The sequence below is a fragment of the Gallus gallus genome, chromosome 1 (genome assembly GCF_016699485.2).
Source record: "Gallus gallus isolate bGalGal1 chromosome 1, bGalGal1.mat.broiler.GRCg7b, whole genome shotgun sequence".
Taxonomy (NCBI): Eukaryota; Metazoa; Chordata; class Aves; order Galliformes; family Phasianidae; genus Gallus; species Gallus gallus.
The window spans coordinates 20,491,387-20,514,573 of record NC_052532.1 but is presented as its reverse complement, the minus strand read 5'-3'; the positions used below and the strand labels follow the sequence as shown (position 1 = coordinate 20,514,573).

The 23,187-nt window shown below is 40.3% G+C and overlaps 1 protein-coding gene and 1 long non-coding RNA gene across 4 annotated transcripts; one reads left to right on the top strand and one right to left on the bottom strand.

Moving 5' to 3' along the window:
- The first annotated feature begins 55 nt into the window (after window positions 1–55).
- On the top strand, window positions 56–23,012 carry TUBGCP6 (tubulin gamma complex associated protein 6). Of its 3 annotated transcripts, none has more exons than XM_040706876.2 (26): window positions 56–149; window positions 1,413–2,224; window positions 3,631–3,794; window positions 4,698–4,908; window positions 5,385–5,558; window positions 6,483–6,604; window positions 6,928–7,003; window positions 7,541–7,650; window positions 8,862–8,953; window positions 9,043–9,182; window positions 9,975–10,124; window positions 10,795–10,876; window positions 10,960–11,048; window positions 11,521–11,636; window positions 12,205–12,343; window positions 12,435–12,551; window positions 12,796–14,092; window positions 14,512–14,567; window positions 14,844–15,036; window positions 15,310–15,478; window positions 17,208–17,349; window positions 18,456–18,650; window positions 18,924–19,056; window positions 19,440–19,653; window positions 20,537–20,736; window positions 22,533–23,012. In XM_040706876.2, the coding sequence occupies exons 2-26, from the start codon at window positions 1,478–1,480 to the stop codon at window positions 22,622–22,624; spliced, it is 5,220 nt and encodes a 1,739-aa protein (XP_040562810.1). In that variant the 5' UTR covers window positions 56–149; window positions 1,413–1,477; the 3' UTR covers window positions 22,625–23,012. The 3 variants fall into 3 exon arrangements, with proteins under 3 accessions (XP_040562810.1, XP_040562800.1, XP_046754989.1); XM_040706866.2 differs by lacking the exon at window positions 22,533–23,012 and adding an exon at window positions 21,614–21,776; XM_046899033.1 differs by lacking the exons at window positions 56–149; window positions 1,413–2,224; window positions 22,533–23,012 and adding an exon at window positions 21,614–21,776 and having other exon boundaries at window positions 3,732–3,842.
- Window positions 21,803–22,533, bottom strand: LOC121113482. Its single transcript, XR_005862807.1, has 2 exons — window positions 22,169–22,533; window positions 21,803–22,080 (listed from the first exon to the last, which is right to left on the bottom strand). It is a non-coding gene; the product is annotated as an uncharacterized LOC121113482 (long non-coding RNA).
- Window positions 23,013–23,187: the final 175 nt, after the last annotated feature.

Below are 23,187 nucleotides of genomic sequence, written 5' to 3'. Positions count from 1 at the left end.
CCTCAGGACCGCGGGTGCCGCCGTGCCCCTCCCGCCGCGGCCGTCGCGTTCCCGTGACGTAGCGGCGCCGGGAGCCGCGGCCGCGCTGAGGGAGGGGAGCGGAGGAGCGGCCCGAGCTGCGGGCGGCGGCCGCCGGGGGACCCCCGCAGGTAGCGGAGCTGCGGCGGGGCCGGGCGGGAGCTGCCTGAGGCGGCTGGGCTCCCCGACGGGAGGGGAGGTGCGCGAGATGGTGAAGGGTGCGTGTTGGGGGGTGGCGGGCTGTGCCCTCATATAGGTACTGTGCTGTGGTGCGGGCGCGGCGGGCTGCTGGGGGCGGCGGATGGTGGCTGGAGGGCTGCCTGGGGCTGTACCCAAAGGCCTTGGGTCAGGCGGGCTTCTCTGCAAAACCGGGGCTTCTGGAGTTAAGCATCGCTATAAAACGAGCTTGCGGTCTAAGTCATGGCAGTGTTTTTATAGCTTGTGTCCTAAATATGTACTGGGTCAGGATTTTTCCTTCTCATTTGGGATCTGGACAAGCTGGATCGATGGCTAAGGCCAGTGGGATGAAATCTTCCTGTAGATCGAGTGCTGGGTCCTGCCTGCACTCTGGCTGCAACAGCCCCAGGCAGTGCTGCAGGCTTGGGGCAGAGTGGTTGGAAAGCTGTTCAGGGGAAAAGGACCTGGGGGTGTTGGTCGACGCTTGGCTGAACATGAGCCAGCAGTGTGCCCAGGTGGCCAAGAAGGCAAACGGCATCATGGCTTGTATCAGAATTAGTGTTGCCAGCAGGAGCAGGAGGTGATCATCCATCCCTCTGTACTCAGCCGTGGTGAGGCCGCAGCTCGAATACTGTGTTTAGTTTTGGGTCCCTCACTGAGGCCCTGGAGCGTGTCCAGAGAAGGGTGACGAAGCTGGTGAGGGGTCTGGAGCACAAGTCTTATGGGGAACAGCTGAAGGAACTGGGATTGTTTTCAGTCTGGAGAAGAGGAGGCTCAGGGGAGACCTTATTGCCCTCTACAACTACTTGAAAGACGGTTGTAAAGAAAGAAGGAGGGCGTTGGCCTCTTTTCCTGGGTAACAGCAATAGGATGTGAGGGAGTGGCCTCAAGTTGTGACAGGGGAGTTTCAGGTTGGATATTAGGAAAAATTTATTCTCTGAAAAGAGTGGTCAAGCGCTGAAACTTGTTGCTCAGGGAGGTGATGGGAGCGACTATCCCTAGAGGTGTTCAAGAATCATGTAGATGTCGTACATGGGGGCATGACTGAGCGGGCAATATTGGTGGTAGGTAGATGGTTGGACTGGATGATCTTAGAGATCTTTTTCAACCTTAATTATTCTGTGATTGTGGGCTGCCTTGGTTTCAGTTAAAATATGCTCACCTGCTTCTCATGTTTATGCCACGAGCATCACCTCTTTTTTCCTGATATTTTCCAGATCTTCCCGTGGAACCAGAGACCTGCTGTCAAGCTAATTGCTATAGCCTCACGGTTTGACTAGAAATGGAGAGCATTACACAACTGTTCAATGACCTGTGTGAGGCACACCTGACGGGTTTGCCATGGAAGGTGCACCTGGGCAGGCAGAAGATCAGCAAGAGGAAGGCTAAGCAAAACCTGAAGAGGGTTGCATATAATACTCTGTTCCTAAACCTTTTTCAAGATGAAGCTCGTAAGCTGCAATCAAACATTTCCAGGCTTCCAGTTAAAAACAAGATTTTGATGCTGTCTTTTAACCTGAGGGTCGGTGGCCTAGGAGCCCAGGCAGACAGGCTGGAGAGTCTTGTGGAGGAGTTGGAACAAGCCGAGGGCTTGCCATTTACTGAGGTTAATGCTGTCCTGGATCTCTTGGTACAGCTTGCTGGAACAGGTCCTCCACAGCTTGTACCACAAAAAAAGGACTATTTTCTGAACAACAAATACGTCGGGAGAAATGTCAAGTATCAGGGTTATGATTATTACGATGTAAGCGTGTTTGAAGCTGATATACAGTCTCTAATAACAAATGAAGAATGTCAATTCAACGACACAATTCAGAAGACGCTTCAGATCATGGAGGCTGCCCCTGGAACAGGACTCCCTGCCATAGGACTGTTCTCACAGAACTATCCTGCTGGGGACAAGTTTGAGAGAGAAACACGCGTCTCACTCTTTGGTGCTCTTGTCCACAGCCGTACTTATGACATGGACATCAAGTTGGATTTGCCACCAGTGCCTGACAATGCAGATTTGTCTGGACTTGCAATTAAAGTATGGTATCATTTGTTTTGGACTCAGAATCTATGCATGCTTTCAGTATGGCGTTTTGAACTTGGTTTTTTGAACATAGGTAGTAATTTCATGTGTAATAGAAGCAGCGTTAGAATTTAAGCTAGAGCAAGGATCCTTTGTTCCTTTCGTGCTGCAGAGATGTATGATAATGAAGATGTTGGTCTTGTCCTAGAACTGTATAAAGAAGTCATGTGGCTGGCTGTAGGCTGTGTGAAGTTAAGCCATCGGCTATACCTGTGCCTTTTCCACCCCAGTAATCTTTTGCTTACATTTTTTGCCTGCTTTGTGTATTGAACTTCTTTGCGTTGTTGTTTGTTTGTTACTGTTCCTGACAGCATAAGCTTTCCTGCCTGAATTTATATGCTTTGCTCTTCAGATTACATGACCCGATGTGTATTTTCCTCGTGACTTTTGTATCTTGAGCTGTTTTTTTCAGTTATTATATTTCATCAAACCTCCTGTGTCCTGCTGTCCTTTTACCTTTGCAGTGTGTAGTTTCTACTCTATCTTTTACTGTCCAATCTATTCATTTTTGCTACGTTATATGCTTGTAGAGGTATTAGATAAATGCACTTGTGGGGTTTTTTTTTTTCTGTCTTTCCATTTCTTACTGTTGGTAAGTTTTTTTACTATTTTTTTTTAATCCTCCTTTGTTCTCTCTACTTAACATATGGATACCTCTTGCAATTCCTTAACTCAAAGTCCTAACTGAAACTGGAATTCAGACATTAAAAACGAAAAGCTCTGTATGTGTACAGATGTAAGTCCTGACTGTGAGGAGGCAGACATTTTTTGTTGAGTACTCTCCATCAGACTGTAGGATTTGAGATTTCTTGACGAAGGTGCTGTGCTTTTTGTGTGGATGTCACCATGTGATTGTCTTATTAAAATCGGGTACTGTTCTGCATATACAACTCCTGAGATTAGAGTGTGGCACATGCAGTGCTTGGACACTTGCAGGTTTTCTGCATGTAAATAAGCATCAGAACAAACTTAACAAAATTTGTACAGATTTTAAGAATTAGAATTAATAATCTGCCTAAAAGACATTCTGAGTAGTGCCATTTTATTAGTGTTTATTAATATCTAAAAGTTCAGCTTCTCTATAGAACTGTATGCTTACAAAGGAGTAAGTTTCAATTTTAACATTAACAAACTTAGTGTTATAATTTCAGTGGTGATTGATTGTTGCTTTGTATTTAGGCATTGGTGCCTGTGGAAATGGAACAAGTGAAGGAGTGTTTAAGGAGAAACTTGGAGATGAAAGGAGTGGGCACTGGCTGAGTCATATTGAATCACTTGATCACAAATGATAGCAAAATCTTTATCAGCATATGTTTCTCCAGTAATGTTTTCATGTGTAAAGCTTGAACTCTCTCCGACAGGTTCCTCAAAGCATAGACCAGTCAGAAGATGAAGGATTCCAGTCGGCATCCAATCTGACTCCTGATTCTCAGTCAGAGCCAAGCATGACTCCAGACATAGATCTGTGGGACGCAGTGCTTACATATGGGCCGAGCAAACGAAGATGCTGGGAAAGAATTGGATAGTATGTGTCTGACGTTATTGGCAAACTTCCTGTGCATCACATGCAAATGTATGAAGGTGCAATTCCTCTTGGTTCTGAATGACCTCAGTATAGGAGTTAAATATGCAATAGGAATACTGCATATTTAATGCATAGAATTCAATATGCGTATTAATGATTGAGGGCAAAAATGATCATGTCATTTCAGCAAACTAGTCTTCAGATTGCATCTGTTTCATAGGAAGAGAGAAAATCACTATTGTACTAAAAACTGAAGGAGTTACTGCAACACTTTCTGCTCATGTGAAATGCAGCATTTCCTAACTAGTATCTCTGTATGCTCAATGCGATTGATTTCAACCCAAAATGATTTCATATTTTCAGAAGAGAAAGTGCTAGAAGAATTAAACCCTTACCTCCCAGTATTGTGTTCCTTTTCCTTGGGTCTGTAACCTAAACAGAAATCACTAAGCGATAGTTGATGGATGGGACATTTGTTTTGGAGGGGATAGTAATCCCTGCTAGGAAGCGATAGAATGTGTTAATACAAGTCATTATACTTTGAGCATATTGCTCTTGAATGTGTTTAAATATTAGTACTGTATTATCCTGGAAATCGAGTTTGCATTGCCCTCGTTTTCCTAAAATGAAAACTGCAGCAAAGAAAGCCGCAGAAGAAAATGGAATTTCTCTGGTCAGCCTCTGTTTCTGAAGCGATGTTCAAATTATCTGCCAGTTTCTTCGTCGCCCTGAGTTAGGGCTACGGTTTCGTTGTCTGAATGCACCATCCCTTGACAACTTAGCGTTCTGTGGTCAGGACACAGCAGCTGTGTAGCATTCTGTAATGCCTTTTTTTTTTTTTTTTTGGCTTAGGAGATATATTTCTCATATAATCACCTTCCAATATTTTGTTTACTCTGGCAGCCCACCTGGGAAAAAGGAAGAGCCGTACCTTACTGAGGCTGGGAGAGAAGCTTTCGACAAGTTCTACAAACTCCGAGAAGGGGAAATGCAGCTCTTCAGTAGTACTGCTCTTCAGCTTCCGCAGCTCGTGCTGATGAGGGAACCTGAACTGGTGAAGGATGTCTTGAATGTCCTCATTGGTGTGGTATCCACTACATTTTCACTCAATCAGGTAGGAAAGATCTTTAACTGCAATTCTCAGTTGCTATTTTTTTTAGATACCTCATTTTCAATACATTATTTATTTTGAGATCTTGCAGTTGTGTTAAGGGGATGAGTGTGACCTAATTGCAATAATGTCATATCTGTATATTGCAATAACGACTTATTGCAAGAGGCAGGGAACAAGTATTTGTCAAAATAATGTGCAAAAGTAAGCCAATGAATTATGGAAAACAGAAGTTGAGATAATGTTGTAGACTGGGTTGTCATGAAAAATTTTGGTAATTAATCTTTTTCAATATATTTGAAAATACACACTTGAAATTTTGCTACAATTTAATACTCTTATTATATTTTCCTACATACATAGTGTGAGTTACCAGAGTATCTATGCTGAGAATTTGTCTCTAAATGTTTGCTGTTTTAAATCAGAAGGCAGCTGGGTAATATTTGAAGCCGTTCTTTTCCTCTCCCGTTTCATTTTAGGCTGCTCAGACATTTATAATAAAGGAGGGGGTTTATGTGTCTGGAACTTCGCCGGAGACAATGCACAACCTGCTCTCAGAAGTTGCAGAATATGGAACCTACTACACACGGCTGAGTCGCTTCTCTCTGCAGCCAGTCTTAGATTCTTCATACAGCAAAGGGCTCGTGTTTCAGGTAGCACCACTGTGTTAAATCACTTACATTGAATGGGCCAGTTATTTTGGGTGGAGAACGCAACTTTGATTTCTTATAAGGCTGGAATTTCTGCTTTCTGCAGAACTGCAAAGTATTTGCAATAGAAATATTTATGTATCCCAGGTCAGCAAGGAACCGTGCCACCATGGAGCCCTGTTTAAATTGGAGCTGTGTGTGCTTAGGGTTTGCCTGCCCTGAAGCAACAAATGAAAGCTCTTCGTTACCTCAACTGTGATTTGTTATGTGGTTTTGTTGAGATCTGAAGGGACAGAATTTAGAAACATTTATATGTTAAAATGTATAACTTTAAAATACAATAGCTTTCTTAATACAGTATGTATATATATACAAAACACTGTATATATTACATTGATACTAAAATAGAGAAACATATTTAATAGCTTTAGTAATTTTTTCTTTGTTATGAAAATATATGCCTTCTGAATATTTCATTTATAGTTATGTTAATAGAAATTGAATAAAAAAATCTTATTCAATTCTTAGTCACACTAGAGAAAGTTAGACATTTTATAGGAGTTTTTTCCTCTGTTTAATTTAGGTATGGAAGTAAGGAAACAGGTTTCTCTGGGTTCATAATGGAGCTGGTACAGAATTGGAAGCTCTTCAGTAGGGCAGTTCAAGGAAGATGAACCAAAATGCTCAGTGTGTGCCTGGGTGCAGGCTTTGTGCATGGCACGTGGAAAGAGTACAAAGGAGTCATTTGGTTAATTGTATGCCTGAAGTTGTGTGGGCTCTTACTTTCCTACGCAAGCCCCTCTTACTTTTAGATGCAAATTATTTTATTACAGGTTTGTTTTCATGCTGGTGCAACTGATATGAGATATAATTAACTATTAACAGTTTTACCAGTAAGGCTTTGTAAATATTTTCTATTGATAATAGGCTTTCACAAGTGGTCTGAGAAAGTATCTTCAGTATTACCGAGCCTGTGTTTTGTCTACTCCTCCTACTTTAAGTCTTCTGACAATCAGCTTTCTCTTCAGGAAATTGGGTCGTCAGTTGAGGTAAGAGAGTAACATTAAATATTTAAGCTTTCCAAAGAACAAAAACTGCAGTCTGTTGTTTTTCTTTACATTATAGGAGAATATTAGACAGCCATTCTCACATAATCTTTCTCTATTTTTCCAGCATTTTCACATAAAAATTTCTTTATATTCCCTAGGGAAAACATGTGAAGTCTTAATTCAGTTACTTTGTTATCCTTGCTATCATTCAAATAATACCATGGGTTTGTTGTATGATTTTCAGCTGTAGCAAAGTTCAGATCACTGTGATCTCAGAGACTTCTGTCTGAAATTCTAACATATGCTTTAATACTGTTTTTTAGATATCTGGCTGAACTTTGTGGCATAGGAATAACAGCACTGGGGATCAGTGGCGGAGCTGGTGCTTCTTTTCCTACGGTGATAACAGATTTTCTGTTCTCATGTTTCATTTCAGTTACAGTTACAGTGTTTTTCAAGAATAGACAGGATTGTACATGATGTATTTTGTCTCTACCAAAGGTATGACCTCAGACCTCTAAGGTGCATTTCATTTCATTGTAAAGGAGATGTTTGTAGCAAATGAAATTAATCCAACTCTCCAGTGCTTATGAAGTGAGAATGAGATCACTAGAAACTTAGAATCATAGAATGATGTGGGTTGGCTGGACCCTTTAAGATCATCCAGTTCCAATCCCCTGCTATAAGCAGGGACACCTCCCTCTAGACCAGATTGCTCGAAGCCCCATCCAGCCCGGCCTTGAATGCTTCCAAGGAGGAGGGGGCATTCACAAGCTAGCCCAGATAAAGTGATCTTAAGTGCAGATATGTAAAGTAAGATGAATCCTGCCTTCTGTGTCTAGTGAAACAGATCTAAATATACGTATTCATCAGTTTTTGTTATTCATGTTGTAGTGGAATTTGTCATCTAACACTGTAATATTTTTCATTTTTTAGGGTGTGAAATTGCTTTCATATCTGTACAAAGAAGCCCTCAACAACTGTAGCAATGAGCATTATCCAGTCCTTCTGTCTTTGTTGAAAACAAGCTGTGAACCATACACAAGGTGCGTCCATAGCTGTTCTCTGCACAGTTGTGTTTAAGACCAATTTTGAATTAGCAGTCTAGTGAGTAACTGCTAATTGCTAACAACTCTGCTACCTGCTAACATAACAGTGACTTAACATTCTCAGAAAAAATGGAAGGTACGGCTGTTTCTGCAAAGTAAATATTAAAATCCATTCATTTTGCCGAATGCTTCTTTCCCTCTCTTTTCCAGATCAGTAACAACATATGGGTTTTATGTAAAATCCTGAAACTGGCAGTCATGCCTTTCTCCTCGAGTTCTACAAACTGGGAAAATTAATGCTTATTTCCACTGTGTTTGTGGGCTTTCCAGTAAGCAACAATAATATCAACGATAATTTGTTGCAGATCTGTATCAAAACATCAGGCATCAGGACTGCCATGGAAAGAGGCATCCATCATGTGAAGAAAGTATTATTAACCTGAAAGAAATTCACTGATAAAAGTTACTGCTCTAATAGATAATAGGAACACCAGTTCTAATACGTTAAGAGTTCTTAACTTTTATTTACAACCTCTAAATTAAACTGTGGTTCCTGCACTAAAGGTTTCCTGTTTGTTACACTGACCAAACTTCTAGAAAAGGTGTTAGTATTGGAACTATTAAGAAAAAAGACTATCTTCAGGGTGCTCTGAACATTTTATCTGTAGGTTCAGATAATTGTATTTCTGTAAAGGCTTGGTATTGCACAGAGCAAATATGTAAAAGCATAAATAAATATTCCCAAATATGTGTTCTCATTATTGCACATATATTAAAAAATGTTTGCAGATACAAAGGGTTGATATTGTGTCTTTGTTTTATAGCCTGCCCATTTCTTCCTGACAAAGTTACACCTGTCTTCTGCTTCTCTCTCCCTACTCTTTTGATGTGACTGAAATGTTTCTAGAGATTTTTAATATTTCCTTAGTAAATTTATATGCAGAAATGAGGAGACTGTTTTAACTGGGACAATCTTTGATCTTAATAATCAGTGAAATGTGCTATATAGAGTTGGTTTATTTTGAGAAAAATATAAAGTCCTATGTATACCTTAAATATCAGTGTGACAGCACTTGATTGCATGTTTTTATACTTCCTGGGGCTTGTGTGCTTTGATGTTTTAAGGCATATACTGGTTGGTTGGTTGTGATAAAGATGAGAAAACGAGAGGATTCATTTTCAATATTGTTTAATTACATTTCCTTTAGATTTATCTACGATTGGGTATACAGTGGTGTATTCAGGGATGTTTACGGAGAGTTCATGATCCAGGTGAATGAGGATTATCTGTGTTTCAGAGGTACGGTATGCATATTGAGCGTTTCCATTTTACACAATTTGTGCTGTTAATTAAATAATGAAATATATATACATTTTTCTGGTGTGCAGATAAACATTACTGGACTCATGGTTACGTCTTGATTTCAAAAGAAGTAGAAGATTGCGTCCCTGTATTTCTTAAACATATTGCTAATGACGTATATATATGTGGGAAAACCATAAACCTGCTGAAATTGTGTTGTCCCAGGGTAAGTATTGGTTTGGTTCTTCCCTATTTTATTGAGAAAACCATGTCTCTTCAGAGTTGGTTAGCTATATTTTCAGCAAGTGAACTCCTTTATTTACAACTGGTATTGCGTAAGCAGGAGGCTGATGCGTGAATGTCAGATACTCACAAACTGATTATCCAGTCTCCTTGCTAACATCTCAACTGTGGAAATAGACATTTTTAACAGCATCAGATTCATTGTGTACAGTGCATGTGCTAGATTTCTTATTTTCTTTCTGCTGAAAGCAGAAATCTTTTAGTCTTCCAAGCCAGTGCCTTCCATTTTTCACTCCAGATACCTTAGTTACTATGTTTTGGCTCAGTTCTCCATAGCTCTTGTATGTCAGCTCTACCACTGCCTTTCTAAGAAGAGTTTGAATAGTTCCTTTTGTTCTTATTTTGCAGAACAAGTGTTGTCCTTGGTGGGAAGAACTGGTTAAATTACTTTGTGTCTTCACACTGTTTTGTGCGTGTCTAACAGGGAATCAACTACAGAAGTGTCTGAAATCTGTGGGCATTCTTAAGTAAAAAGTATTCTCTGTCTTATTTTAAAGTCAGACCTGTCTTGCCAGAGCTGGGCAGCTCCATGTCAGTTACAAGTCATAAGCCTGATATCTTAAACAAGGTGACCCTCTGCTAGTTCTCCTAGATCTGCCCTGATCATCATTTTCAAACCATGACTAAGGTGTGCCAGCAGTACTGGCACATGAATTCATAATCGTACATTTTGCAATTTTTGGAATGTATTTAGAAGTAAATTTCTGTTTTTCAGCATTACATATGTTGGTCGGATATACCTGTACCCCGGATTTCTGTTATTTTTTCACTCGAGGAGCTGAAAGAAATAGAGAGAGATTGTGCAGTGTATGTAGGTCGGATGGAAAGAATTGCTCGGTACAGTTCTATAAGCAAGGAGGAAAAGGTAAATGAATGAAAGAGTAAATGACTTATTGTTTGATTGATTTTTTTTAATTACTCTTTATTTTTATTGTAACTTCAACAGAATTTGCACTGATGGTCAGAATTTTCTTATTGGCCAATTGCTGTTTGATCTGTTAGTGCAGTTAACAGATTTGAATACAATGTTTAAAACATTAGGCAGTGTGTTGTTATTTGTCAGCATTTCCACATTTTAAAGGAGATCTGGACTTCCATCTCAGTTCTTTTCAGCAAAAGATTTGCCTTGCTACTGAAAAACACTGAAAAGATTTTAGATTCTTATTTAGCTAAAGGAAGAAATTAATTAGGAATCAGATAATACTCTTTTTTATAATTTGCATAGCTAATTGTTTTGGTACAATACTTGTAGTTCTGTCTTACACGTTGCATGAATGTAGTTTCTATACTGGACTGATGGGTTTTGACGTAAGGTCCAGAGTACAAACAAGTTTTCAATAACAACTTTAACTCATTATAGACTTACATTTTAATTAATCGTTTTATTCTTCTTTGCTCACTGTAATCGTGGCTTAGTAACCATTTTATGGTTATGGTATGGTTGCATAGATTAATAACCTCGTGTAGCTGTATTTTCAAGTCTGAAATAACTGGAGTATTTCCACCTGTTTTCTGTGGTTGGTTGATATTTTCAGGATTTGCGCATGGAAATCGCCAAGCAAGAATTAATTGTTCATGCTCGAGAGACTGCTAGCAAAGTACTACAAGCCATTAATGGTGAGTTGTGGTGGACTTTGGTGTGTTTGTGTGTTCCATTGGGTTTGTTAATGTAAAATGACAGTATCCTTATTGTAACACAGATCGGCAGAAATCGGAACGACTGGCTTTAGATGCAAAGAAACGTGAACAGTTTCAGAAGTTGAAAGAGCAATTTGCAAAAGACCAAGAGGTATTTCTGTGTTTATTTCTAAAGGCTAAGTGTGTTTCTTATACAAATGATTGAAAGGTTATTTTGATCTATTGTACCGAATTTGAATGAATTAATATATAGAGGTTGTGAATTAATATGAATGAATTGAATGAATTAATATATAGAGGTTATGAATTAATATGAATGAATTGAATGAATTAATATATAGAGGTTGTGGATGCTCCATCCCTGGAAAAGGTTGTGGATGCCTCATCCATGGAGGTATTCAGGACCAGGCTGGATGTGGCCCTGGGCAGCCTGGTCTAGTGGTTGGCGACCCTGCACATAGCAGGGGGGTTGAAACTAGATGTTTTTTCTGGTTTTTTTTCAACCCAGGCCATTCTATGATTCTGTGATGATATATTCCTGAAACACAGATAAGAACTTTTTGCAAATGTGTACTTCACAGCTAGTATTGAGTGGCTTTTAAAAGTTTTAAATATTTATGCAGCGTCGCCTTGCTATAAAGCAAGAGGAGATTGATGATGATTTCAGCTATGCCCGAGAGCTCAGAGAAAGAGAAAAAAGACTGAAAGCTTTGGAAGAGGAACTAGAAAAAAAGGCAAGGTAAGTCTACCTGAGTAGTCTCCCAGAGCTCATGAGGACCTCAGGAAAAAAAATGTTTTATTTTGCAATTTATGGCATTAGGAGTTTTCAGACACTACAGGAGTAATGTTCACAGCTGTAGGATGAGTGTAGGATTGTTTAGTAGTCTAGAAACCTCGGATCAACTGATTTGTGCCCAATCTATCCAGTCTGTTTTCTGTTTTGATCAGAGTTTGGGTAAAAGTGTTAAGCTTACAATTAAAATGTGAGCCCATAGCAAAAATGGCCATGTATATGTCAAAGCAGAAATAAAAAGGAGATAGCAGGTATATTGATAATCAGTTACTTGGCATGCTTTTGTTATGTATCTAGTGGTATTTCATTTTCTTCCCCTATATCCAGAAATACTTACAAAAACGAGTGATGTACTAAGCATAGTTATAAGAACATATTAAGACTGCAGTCCTATTTTCTTTACTTGTTATTTTGCTCAGTTCTGAAATGCAGAAAGATCTAATTCTTCAGAAGGGAAGAGGAAAAATTGCTATGTGACAGTCTGTAACTTATCTTTATTTTTACTTTTGCTCAGGCAGGAGTTAATTGACCATTATAGCAAACTTTCTGATGATGCAGCCCGTAGGGAACAAAGAGCTTTATGGAAGATCCAGCGACATAAGTTGGAAACAGCTCGTCTTAAGTTTCTTTTTGAAGATCAGAAACGTATCGAGGTATTTTCTGAAAAGATTTAAATAAATGATCTTTAGAAAATCTAGTATTCAATGCATTAAAGACTTTTGGTTCTGTCGTTTTTGCTTGCAGGAAATGCTTGAAAAACTTCCAGATGGAAGCTACAGGAGAAAATTAGATATTATTCCTTACACACAGTGCCACCTGGCTTTGGATAGAAACACTGCTGTGGAAGATCCACATTCACAGGTGAGTTTGTTTGCTTACATAACCTCCAGGTAGATGTTCCACGTTTCCTTGAGGGGAGTTCATTTCATAGTTCAGTTCATCAAATAGAAGGTTTGCTGTAGCAGCAGCATGAGTAGTTATCACTGTATCCGTAATACATCTGAAAAATTGGAAAATTTAAAGTCTTACATGTAACAACATGATGCCTTATTAAGTAGCTTGATTATGTGACTAGTCATACAGTGTAATAATTATTTCTTTTTAGGTGTCATCTGTGAAACCTTTGCGTTCTAATGAAAAAGTTGGCAGGAAGGAATCTGAATCTGGACTGGAAAACATTACATCTACTGACAAACCATTGGCCATGCCACAGCTGGCAAATACTAATGCTGATCAGCTTTGTCAGCCTAAAACTGCAGGGTCTGAATGCAGTCTGCAGAGTTCAGAGCAAGTGTGCAGTCCCCTATGCAATGCTGATTCCTCTCCTGAATCCAGTGTGAACATAGAAGATTTCTTACCAAAGCCACAAGATGAACAACCTGTTGCCATTAGCTTACAAGGATCTCTGCTAGATGAAGCACTTAGAAATATTAACTCAGATCTGTCAGAGACTTCTCCAATGAGTGAAAATCAGCCTGTCTCAGAAGGAGAAGGTAATACACTGTTACATCAGCAAAATGAGTATGATTTTAATACTGTTCTCAGGCCAACTGCTGCTTTGCAGGGGCACATTAGAGTTGGAGAAAATGTATTTGATGTGGAGCCTAGAAGGCCTCGATGGAACATCCATGGGCATGCATCTGATGCCAACATTAGAGTGGGAGAATATGTGCCTGAGGTGGACACTTACCAGCCACGTTCAAGTCCTTATGGGCATTCTTCAGATTCCCATATAGAAATCAGCAGCTACACTTCAGAAGTTGAACCTACTCGGCCCCGATGGAATATTCATGGGCATGCTTCTGAAGCTCATATTAAAATTGGGGAATATGCTTCAGAGGTAGAGCCCTCAAGACCTAGGTGGAGCATTCATGGACACGCTTCAGAAGCCAATATTAGGGTTGGTGAATATGTGTCAAATGTTGCTCCTGCAAGGCCTCGGTGGAACATCCATGGTCATGTGTCTGATGCCAATATTAAGATCGGTGAGAACGTGTCAGAGGTTGTCTCAGCTAGACCTCGTTGGAACATCCATGGGCATTCTTCACAGTCACACATCAAAATTGGAGAGCTGGTTTCAGATACACAGCCTGTGAAATCTCGTTGGAGCCCATTTGGTCATGCATCCCAGTCAAGCATCCAAATAGGGAAATGGACTCCATCTACAGAGGATGATCCCATACCTCATCGTAAAGCAATTTCTGGTCCTTCATCTGATTCCACAGTTCAGACACTTCTATATAATGAAGAATTATCTCCTTCTGAAGAGATTAGAAAGGAAACAAAACCATCACAAGCTAAGGAAAGTATTTCACCACAGTCACAGCCATCTGACATTGATCCTGTCTCTCCTGACACTAGAGATGACAAAAAGGAAAATACAACGGAAGAGAAGCAAGAAGGTAAAATAAAATGAAGTTTATTCAGTCAGCATTTGTTTAAGAGATCTTGAAAGTCACTGTAAATGTTTATGTTCAAAATGGCTACTTATTTCTTAATTCCTTATATAAGTTTTAAAATGCTTTTAGAATCCAGAGTCAAGAATTCTACTTATTCTTTTCTCCTATATACAAGAAATAGAGAATTAAGGGAAAAAAAAAATAAAAGGGTTCTGAAACTTTGTGAAACAGGACTTCATGTGATCTTGAGTAGAGAACGTGCACAAAGCTGCACATGTTGGACTTTGGGGAGGAACTCTCAGTGTGGCGGTCTATAAGCTTTAGGGAAATTTTGAACAACTTTGGGAACAGATCTGAAGTATGAACTAAGTACTATAACCAGGTCTGAGTAATTGCTGTCTTTAATTTATTTGTAATTGTAGTAATTGCAGGTGAGGTTGACAAGGACCCTTCTCCAGATTCATCACAGAGCTTGCAGGTAAGAAACAAAGTGGTAGTGCGGAAGACTTCCTACTCCTTCAAAGAATCAAGTGATGTGGTAATTAAGGTAGTAATTAAGGTACTATGCGTGTCTTTGTTAATTTACTAATCTGTAATGCTGTATGGTTTTTACATGTCAAAAAAGAATTGACAAGTAAGCTGTCTTATTTTCAAATGGAACAACTTGTCAATTGCCTGTAAGAAAACATGAAGTGTGAACAGCCAAAGCCAGCAGCTGTCCTAAGAGCAATTTGTCCATGTTTTTTTCTTTCAGGCAAAAGAACCTGAAAAAGCAATTCCACAGGATACTGTGCCTCAAGAAGCTTTATTTTCTGAACCTAGTGCTTCCAAGACTAAGGATGAGGAAGGGGGAGAGGAAGATGCATGGAAGAAAGAACAAGCTTATTTGAAAGCATTATCTGATCAGTACTGTATCGAAAAGTACCAAGATAGTTACGATTTGATGTGTGAGTAGAACACTTGGGAGTGGTAGGAAGAGGAAGGTGTAACAAACTTGAGCAAGAAAGCCAAGTGCTGGAAAAAGTATCTGAATTTTCAGTAAATTATCAATATTACGAGCTGCAATAGCTCAACAAAATATTTCTAGGCACAAAGACGAGAATTACACATTGACAAGCTTTAATTTTCTGAGGTAGAGGGGTTTGCAGAAGTTAACAGAAATAGATTATCAAATTGCTTCAGTATAGCAACTCACAATGTCTGTGTATTTTTAAATTTAGCAGAACTACCAGTTTCCCATCTCTTGCACCATGTGATTCCAAGATCATACACTTTTCCTGTGGATCCTATGGTGCAGTCAGCAACAGATGAAACAGCTGTACAACTGAGCGAGCTCCTCTCTCTGCCCGTGCTGATGAAACGTTCTATTACTGCTCCACTGGTATCTCAGTGAGTACTTTTTGGAAACAGTGTAATTTGTATTATACCAATTAATGTAGTGTTCTTCATTAGTTCTGTTCCAAGACAAGAGTTGCACATAGATGCGTGCTTCTAAATTTTCCTTTTGCTTCCACAAGTGGTCTGGTGGCTGGGTTATTACAAATTAAGAATCATAGAATCACTCAGGTTGGAAAGGACCTCAAGGATCATCAAGTGCAACTGCAGCCTAACCATAGTACCCTAACTCTAACAACCCTCTGCTAAATCATATCTCTTGAGTACCACATCCAAACGGCTCTTAAACACATCCAGTGTTGGATGGTGACTCAACCACCTCCCCGGGGAGCCTATTCCAGTGCTTAACCACCCTTTCTGTAAAGAAGTGCTTCCTAACATCCAACCTAAACTTACCTTGGTGCAACTTGAGGCCATTTCCCCTCATCTTGTCACCTGTCACCAGTGAGAAGAGACCGACCCCACTCTCTCTGTAAGCACCTTTCAGGTACTGGAAGAGAGCAATAACGTCTCCCCTCAGCCTCCTCTTCCCCATACTAAACAGCCCCAGCTCCCTCAGCCTCTCCTCATAGGGCTGATTTTCCAAGCCCTTCACTAGCCTCGCTGCCCTTCTCTGGACCTGCTCCATGTCCTTCTTGTACTGAGGAGCCCAAAACTGAAAACAGTACTCGAGGTGAGGCCTCACCAATGCCGAGTACAGGGGCAGGATGACTTCTCTAGTCCTGCTCACCACACCATTTCTGATCCAAGCCAGGATGCCATTGGCCTTCTTGCCCACCTGGGCACGCTGCTGGCTCATATTCAGCTGACTGTCCAACAGTACACCAAGGTCCCTTTCCATCAGGCAGCTTTCCAGCCACACCTCAGTTCAGATTTACATTGTAAATAGTAATATACACATACGTTTCTATGTGTGTATTACAAAACTTGGAATACAGGGGCTTAGAGGGAAGAATTTGCTCTCACACTCCTGGATTTCACAACAGTGTATTTCACACCACTGGTTTCCTTGTTCTTTTGAACTCCATTGTCTTCAAGGCTGATTTGAAATTGACTGGAGTCTGTTCTTGTTGCTGTTAGAATATTAAGGGAACGCGCGTGTGTGGGGCTATTTTATGAGTATATCTAATGTTATGTTAAACAAAAGTGCGTTAATGTGTAAAAGTTCAGCTTCTGTCATGAAAACAGCTACTCACAGATAGGTTGAAATGCTTCCTATTTTAGAATCTTCTTGCAAAATTGGATACGCATCCCTGATACACAAGTTACATTATTTAAAGCTAGCTTTGATTACTTGCACTAAACCATGAACTGTACTGTAGACTTGCCTTCATTGCCTGGTATCAGTGCTTTACCGGTTAGGATATTTTCAGGGATGAAAGAGTCCTCCTTGATCTGTTTGTTTAGGTGACAGAAATAAGTCAGAAGACCTGTTGATAAAACATTGCTACAGGGTCAGCAGCCTGTTGTATGTGTAGCCAGCCTTAAAGTACTTCTGCAGTGCAGTTCAAAACCCAGTTCACTGAGGTGGTAGGTTTTAGTTGTGGCATATTCTGAGTGAAGGTTTTTGAGCATAAGCTTTATCTCATTTTCTTTTGCTTATGTGAATGTGTTCCTGAAGATCAAAGTACTGAAGCATTAACTTGATGTAGCCATAGCTGAATGTTAACATTAAGAAGGAGATCCTTGTAAGAATAATACCTTTTCTGTGTTTTTCTTTTAGTGTCTCTCTTGTGAACAAAGCAATAGTTGATTACTACTTTGTGGAACTGAATGTAGAGAAGCATTTTGAAGCACTGAGACACTTCCTGTTAATGGAAGATGGGGAGTTTGCTCAGTCGCTCAGTGACCTGTTGTTTGAGAAGGTATATGCTGCGTCTTCGTAGCCTTTGGTTTTTGGTTATCTGTTTTAGCTTGACTCCTGTGAATGAAATTGGGTGGAAATAAGGGAATGGTGTGAATCAGAATCCTAGCTTGTGCTGTTTTCCTCTCTGTGCCATGTCAAGAAGTGAGGAACTCTGTTAAGCTTGTAAGGACTGAGGCAAAAGAAGGTCTTTGCTCAGAAGGGATGCCCATGCCCAGGGAAATTCCAAGGAAGGGTGTAATATTTCTTACAGATAGTCTCAGAAATAGAGTACTTGGTACATGGAGAGTAGCAATTTCTAACTTTGACAGATCAGCAGTTAAGGAAGGGCATTTCACTCTTTCCTGTGACAACTGCTGCACTCTGTCTACCCCCATCTCCTGGCAGCAAAGCTGGAAGAGTCTGTGCCACTTCAGATCCAGCGCAAAGGCCTGTGTTGTAAAATAACAGCTCCTACCTCAAATGTCCTATAGAGCAGAAGGGGGGACATCTGAAGAGAGTGCTGCACTGTCTGATGAGACTGCATTCTTCTTGTCACGTCATGGGCCAATATAATAAAATACGAGATATTACTTTCAGAGCAGCTGTCGTGTATCTGATTATCAGTAGAGAAACATACTCGTAGGACAGTTAATGCATTTTTTCTGTCCCCTTAAGAATGCCTTTGGTGCAACAAGAAAAAGCACTTGACTCCTTGAATAGCTTGATTTGTATGCCTCTGAGGCTGCTGCACTGTGAGATGGACAGACTGGAGTCATGTAGCTAATGCCAGCCCTGTCCCTGGCTTTCTGCCCCTCTGAAGCCTGAAGGCCGTATTTCCTGCAACAGGGATGCTAAACAGCTCCTGAACCACAGCAAGCTCTGATCCCACATATCAAAAGAAATCAGTGCATGTGGGAGATTACCTTGATGCTGCGGACAACAAATTATTCAAAAGTTTCTTCATAACCTCTTTGTGCATCCCTACTGCAGAAGTAAAAACTTCTAGTCAGAATGGTGGGGCAAGGCAGGGTAGTCACCACTTTACCATTCTGCTTTAATTCACCAGTGTGCGAGAGCCAACTCTTTTAATTAATAATGTGTAATTAGAGTTTCCTTTTCCCGTAGCTTGGATCAGGACAGACGCCTGGTGAACTGCTGAATCCGCTGGTGCTTAACTCTATCCTAAACAAAGCATTACAGTACAGTCTTCATGGTGACACCCAGCTTGCTTCCAATCTTTCTTTTGCCCTCAAGTACCTTCCAGAAGTGTTCAAGCCCAACGCACCTGATGCTCTGAGCTGCTTAGAGCTAAGGTACAAGGTAAGGAAGTATGTCTGAAGGCAGTGGTACTGCAAGTGTAGCATGGTTCTTGTGTACTGTGGTAGACCAAACATCTTAATAATGGAATACCTTCAAGAATGGAGTGAAAAACCGTATAATTGAATTTACAGGATTTACATATTCTGGCCACTGCATTATATTATTAAAATACTTACATCAGTTTATATGTCTCTGAAATGCTTGTGTCTGAAATATTGTAATAATTTCTAACACAGAAATGCAGCATGATCAGTACTCGGTTATTTCTTCTAGGTTGACTGGCCTCTGAATATTGTCATAACGGAGAGCTGCATGAATAAATACAACAAGATCTTCTCCTTCTTGCTTCAGTTGAAGCACATGGTGTGGACTCTAAAGGATGTGTGGTTTCACTTAAAACGCACTGGTAAGTATAACAAGTGAGCTGGAGGGTATGCTGCTAAAAACGTGCTCAGCTCCTTGTGCTAGTCACAGAATCACAGGATTGTAGGGGCTGGAAGGGACCTCTACAGATCATTGAGTCCAACCCCCCTGCAAAGCAGGCTTCCTACAGCGGGCTGCACAGGTAGGTGTCCTGAAGGGTCTCTAATCCAGAGAAGGAATCGCCACAATCTCAGGTTGTCAGTTGGTTATAAACATGACTTAAGGCAGTCATGTCAAGCTTCAGAAGTCACAATAAAGAAATTTCCTTAGCATTTTAAACAGGTCTTACTAATATTCCTTTATAAATCCTGGTTTAGACAATCCCACTGGATTCCACTGATAATATATTTCTGTTTTTCCTTTCAGCATTAGTGAGTCATGCATCAAATTCTGTTCAGTTCCGACAGCTCCAGCTATATAAACATGAAATGCAGCATTTTGTGAAAGTTATTCAAGGTTACATTGCTAATCAGATTCTTCATGTTACGTGGTGTGAATTTGGAAACAAACTGTCTTCTGTGGGCAATTTGGAAGAAATTCACAGAACACACGCTGAGTACCTCAACAAAGCAATCTTCAGGCAAGCTAGCATGCTTATATGTATTTCAAATATTTAAGTTAATGGACCTGCCAGTCTACCCATCTGTTTGGCCCAGTGTATGTGTGCAGAACTGGCTTCTCCCTAACCATAAACACTGCTACGTCATTCTTATACATGAAAGTGCCTCGAGTCCAAGTGTTCTTATAAAGGGAAATAAACATAGTGGCACATAGCAAGGTCCATACTTTCCTCAGCTACCCATCTCCTTATTCCCCCTGATTCTTCCCTGCAGTTGCTTCCCACTCTGCCTCTGTGATCCTCAGATCCCCTTGAGCTGGGGAGCTCTAACCTGCAGACTAAGGGCACTCCTGCCACAATTGTTCTTCTTTCAGCCCATCCTTGTCGTAGCCTCTGTTAATGAGCGTTGTTTTCATTCTGTGTGAGTAGTGTTCACAAGCAGTCCTGGCTCAAGAATGTGAAATGCTTGTTCTGTACATTTTGTGTGCCCCTAATACAGTGTGGTGCCCAGGACTAGGCTGTGAGGGAACAAATGTGACGTGATGCCTCCATCCAGAATCACGAGCACAGCAAGAGACACATGTCTAATGGGAATCTTACAGCCTTTTGGTTACTTTCTATGGGGAGGGGTGGTGGTGAGAATAAGAGTAGAGCAACTAAAGTCTATTTGATTTCTTCTTAAAGCGTATACACAGGAATGACAGTGGGTAGACAGAAAAGAGATGGGAAGAACAGGAATTATAAAATCATCACAGTTGACTGCAGATGTGTAGATTTTTTTGTTGTTATCACTTAAAGCAACGAAAGACGAAACCTAAAGGACTGTCACCCCATTGTTGCGTTCTTCTTCCTACACACACAAATAATGTCAACTACATTTTTAACATTATTACTGTTCTATTAGGGGTCTGTTGACTGAGAAGGCTGCCCCAGTGATGAACATCATACACAGCATCTTCAGCCTCATCCTGAAGTTCCGCAGCCAGCTGATCTCACAGTCGTGGAGCTTTGATGCTGGGAAGCAAATGGCCGTTCATCCCAACTTTGGTTTGATGCAGCAGTCGTACAATACTTTCAAGTATTACTCTCACTTCTTATTCAAAGGTAAGAAATTGCGTACATTCCGGGACAGTGATAGAAGAAAGCATTCAACTGACAACTGAAAAAATAGTTAAGAGGTTTTGGAAGAACAGCAGGAAGATGTGTGTACTTACTGTGTGTTACAACATGGAGTTCTCAAATGAAAACTGCATCATCTTGTTCTGCAAGCATTAGATCATCTTAGTGGTTTCTTTCAACCTTAATGATTGAGTGATTCTAATTAAAGCATCCACATGAGAAGTCTTAACAGATATCCCTCCCCAGACTGAACATAAATCTTTCCTTAATTTCCAAAATAAAGATTTTGTATTTAGCTTTCCATATGTGCTTATATTTTTCTTTTCTCTGCAATTGACTTCTGGAACTTTTTATTGGCAGCAATGAGAGATAGTTATCTCTAAAATTGCCTCGAAGCTTTGTCTGTCTGAACTGGCTGGATGATACTATTGCTATGTGATTTGAAAATTCTAATTCCAGTGTTAGACTGAGGCTCAGTGAGACCTTCCTGGCACTGCCTGGAGCTTATAGCCAGTTTTCCAGGCATATATTTTTCAACTGCATGAATCATTTAACAGTTATATCCTTTAACATTATAAAATTTCTTCTTGCTATCAGCTTAGCATATAATGTCAAGAAATGGTTGAGCTATCTTTTTTTTCCATTTCTCCTTCAGGCCTTGCTTGTATTTGTAGCAGCAGGCACTTACCTTTCCCCTGAATACAAAGGTAGCTCATGGGTTTGGTTGTTTTTCGTTTGTTTCTCCAGAAACCCTTCAGTTCCTGAAGGAAGTGTAACTGTTCTCCTTAGATCTGTTTTTCTAGAACAGTTTCTAGTCAGATTATATTCTTTGGGAAATGAGTTGCCCTTTTTATTCTTTAAGGGTATCCAAAAATGGTGTCAGAGGACCAAAAACAGATATTTCAGGATGAGTTAGAATGGCTGCTTCCAAATTCTCCAGGAAGTCAGAACACCTCTGGGAACCACCTAAGCCCATACTACGAGATCTATGATTGCTTCATGGACAGAGATTAATAAACCATTCCGTAAGGAAATTTGCTGAGTGACCCAGTTCTTTCCACCGTCTTTATTAAGCACTACAAAACAAACCTGTGCTTGTTCATCTACACGTGTTCCTTCAGTCACTGTGTATTGTAGAAGACTCACAATGTGTTGATCCAGTATCCATTGAAAGCCAATACAAAGTAGTCTGGACTTCAATGGCTTTGGCGCAGGCCCTGACTTCTAACTGTCCACCTTCCCTTCCTCCCTGCATGTTGCTGCTGCTTGCTGATTCCCTTTCTCTAAGTGCATGGGACAGCTTAGGGAGTTTCTGTTGCCTTTTTTACTCTGTTAAATAAGGATATGAAGAATAAGTCAGTTGATTTGTGGAGCTTGAAGGGTTTGTCGTAGGAGTTTCTGTGATTTCCTCTCTCACGTGGACATAGCTCAAGAGAGCTTCAGCAGAGCTTCTTCCTTCAGAGATCACCAGCAGGCCTAACCATGTTTCCTGGTCAGGTGGCATTACGATAAGAACACGGCCTCTTGTTGTGAAAGCAGCCTGGGGAAAGCATAATACAGTTTCACTTGGAACTTGCATCTAATTTGCAGTTCCTTATAGTTCCAGAGAGAGAGCTCAGACCTTTCTCAAACAGAACTGCACATTTGTTTCCATTGTCCTCAGCTTTCTACAATAGGCTGGTTTTGTTGCTTCTTTTCCCCAGAATTAAAACGCAGATACTTACTGACGTTAGAATATTAATCTTGGTTGAAGCTTATTTTGCCTTTTGTTTTTCTTCCAGTGGTAACAAAGCTCGTAAATAGAGGATACCAGCCACATTTGGAGGACTTCCTACTGCGAATCAACTTTAATAACTACTACAAGGATAACTGAGCCCTGCAGCGTGAAGATCACTGATATAGCATGGTAAAGCAGATTCAGATAAGCATATATGCTTGGAATTTATAGGAGCTTATGCAAATGCCATGCAAGAGGCATTTTTGTCAGTGAAATAACCCACCCTCTGATAGCTTGAAGAATATATATAGCCACCACATAGTTTTTAAGATGCATCCCTCTCTCTATAACAGCTTCCTGTTGTTTCACCTACTGGGAATCAATGTTGTCATTATCACAAAGATAGAGGAGTGCCCCATCTTAACAGGGGAGAGAGTGCAAAAACTGTATATCTGTGGATGTGTAAATGTTGTATTTTCAGTGTTGTGAATTTCCTCCAATGTAAATACGTCCATGTGAAATAAATTAAAAGATGCTTTCTAAAGTTGAGTTGTTGAGTGTGAGGTGCAGCCGTTCAGACAGAACTTAGTTGGTATGTTTTATTTTCACACATAGAAATAGATAAATAAGATCAGTCTAAACATGACAGCTTCTTGAAGGCTGGTAGTTAGAGTGGAAGAGGAGGGCTTGATGGAACATGGCAGTGGTCGGCGAGAGAA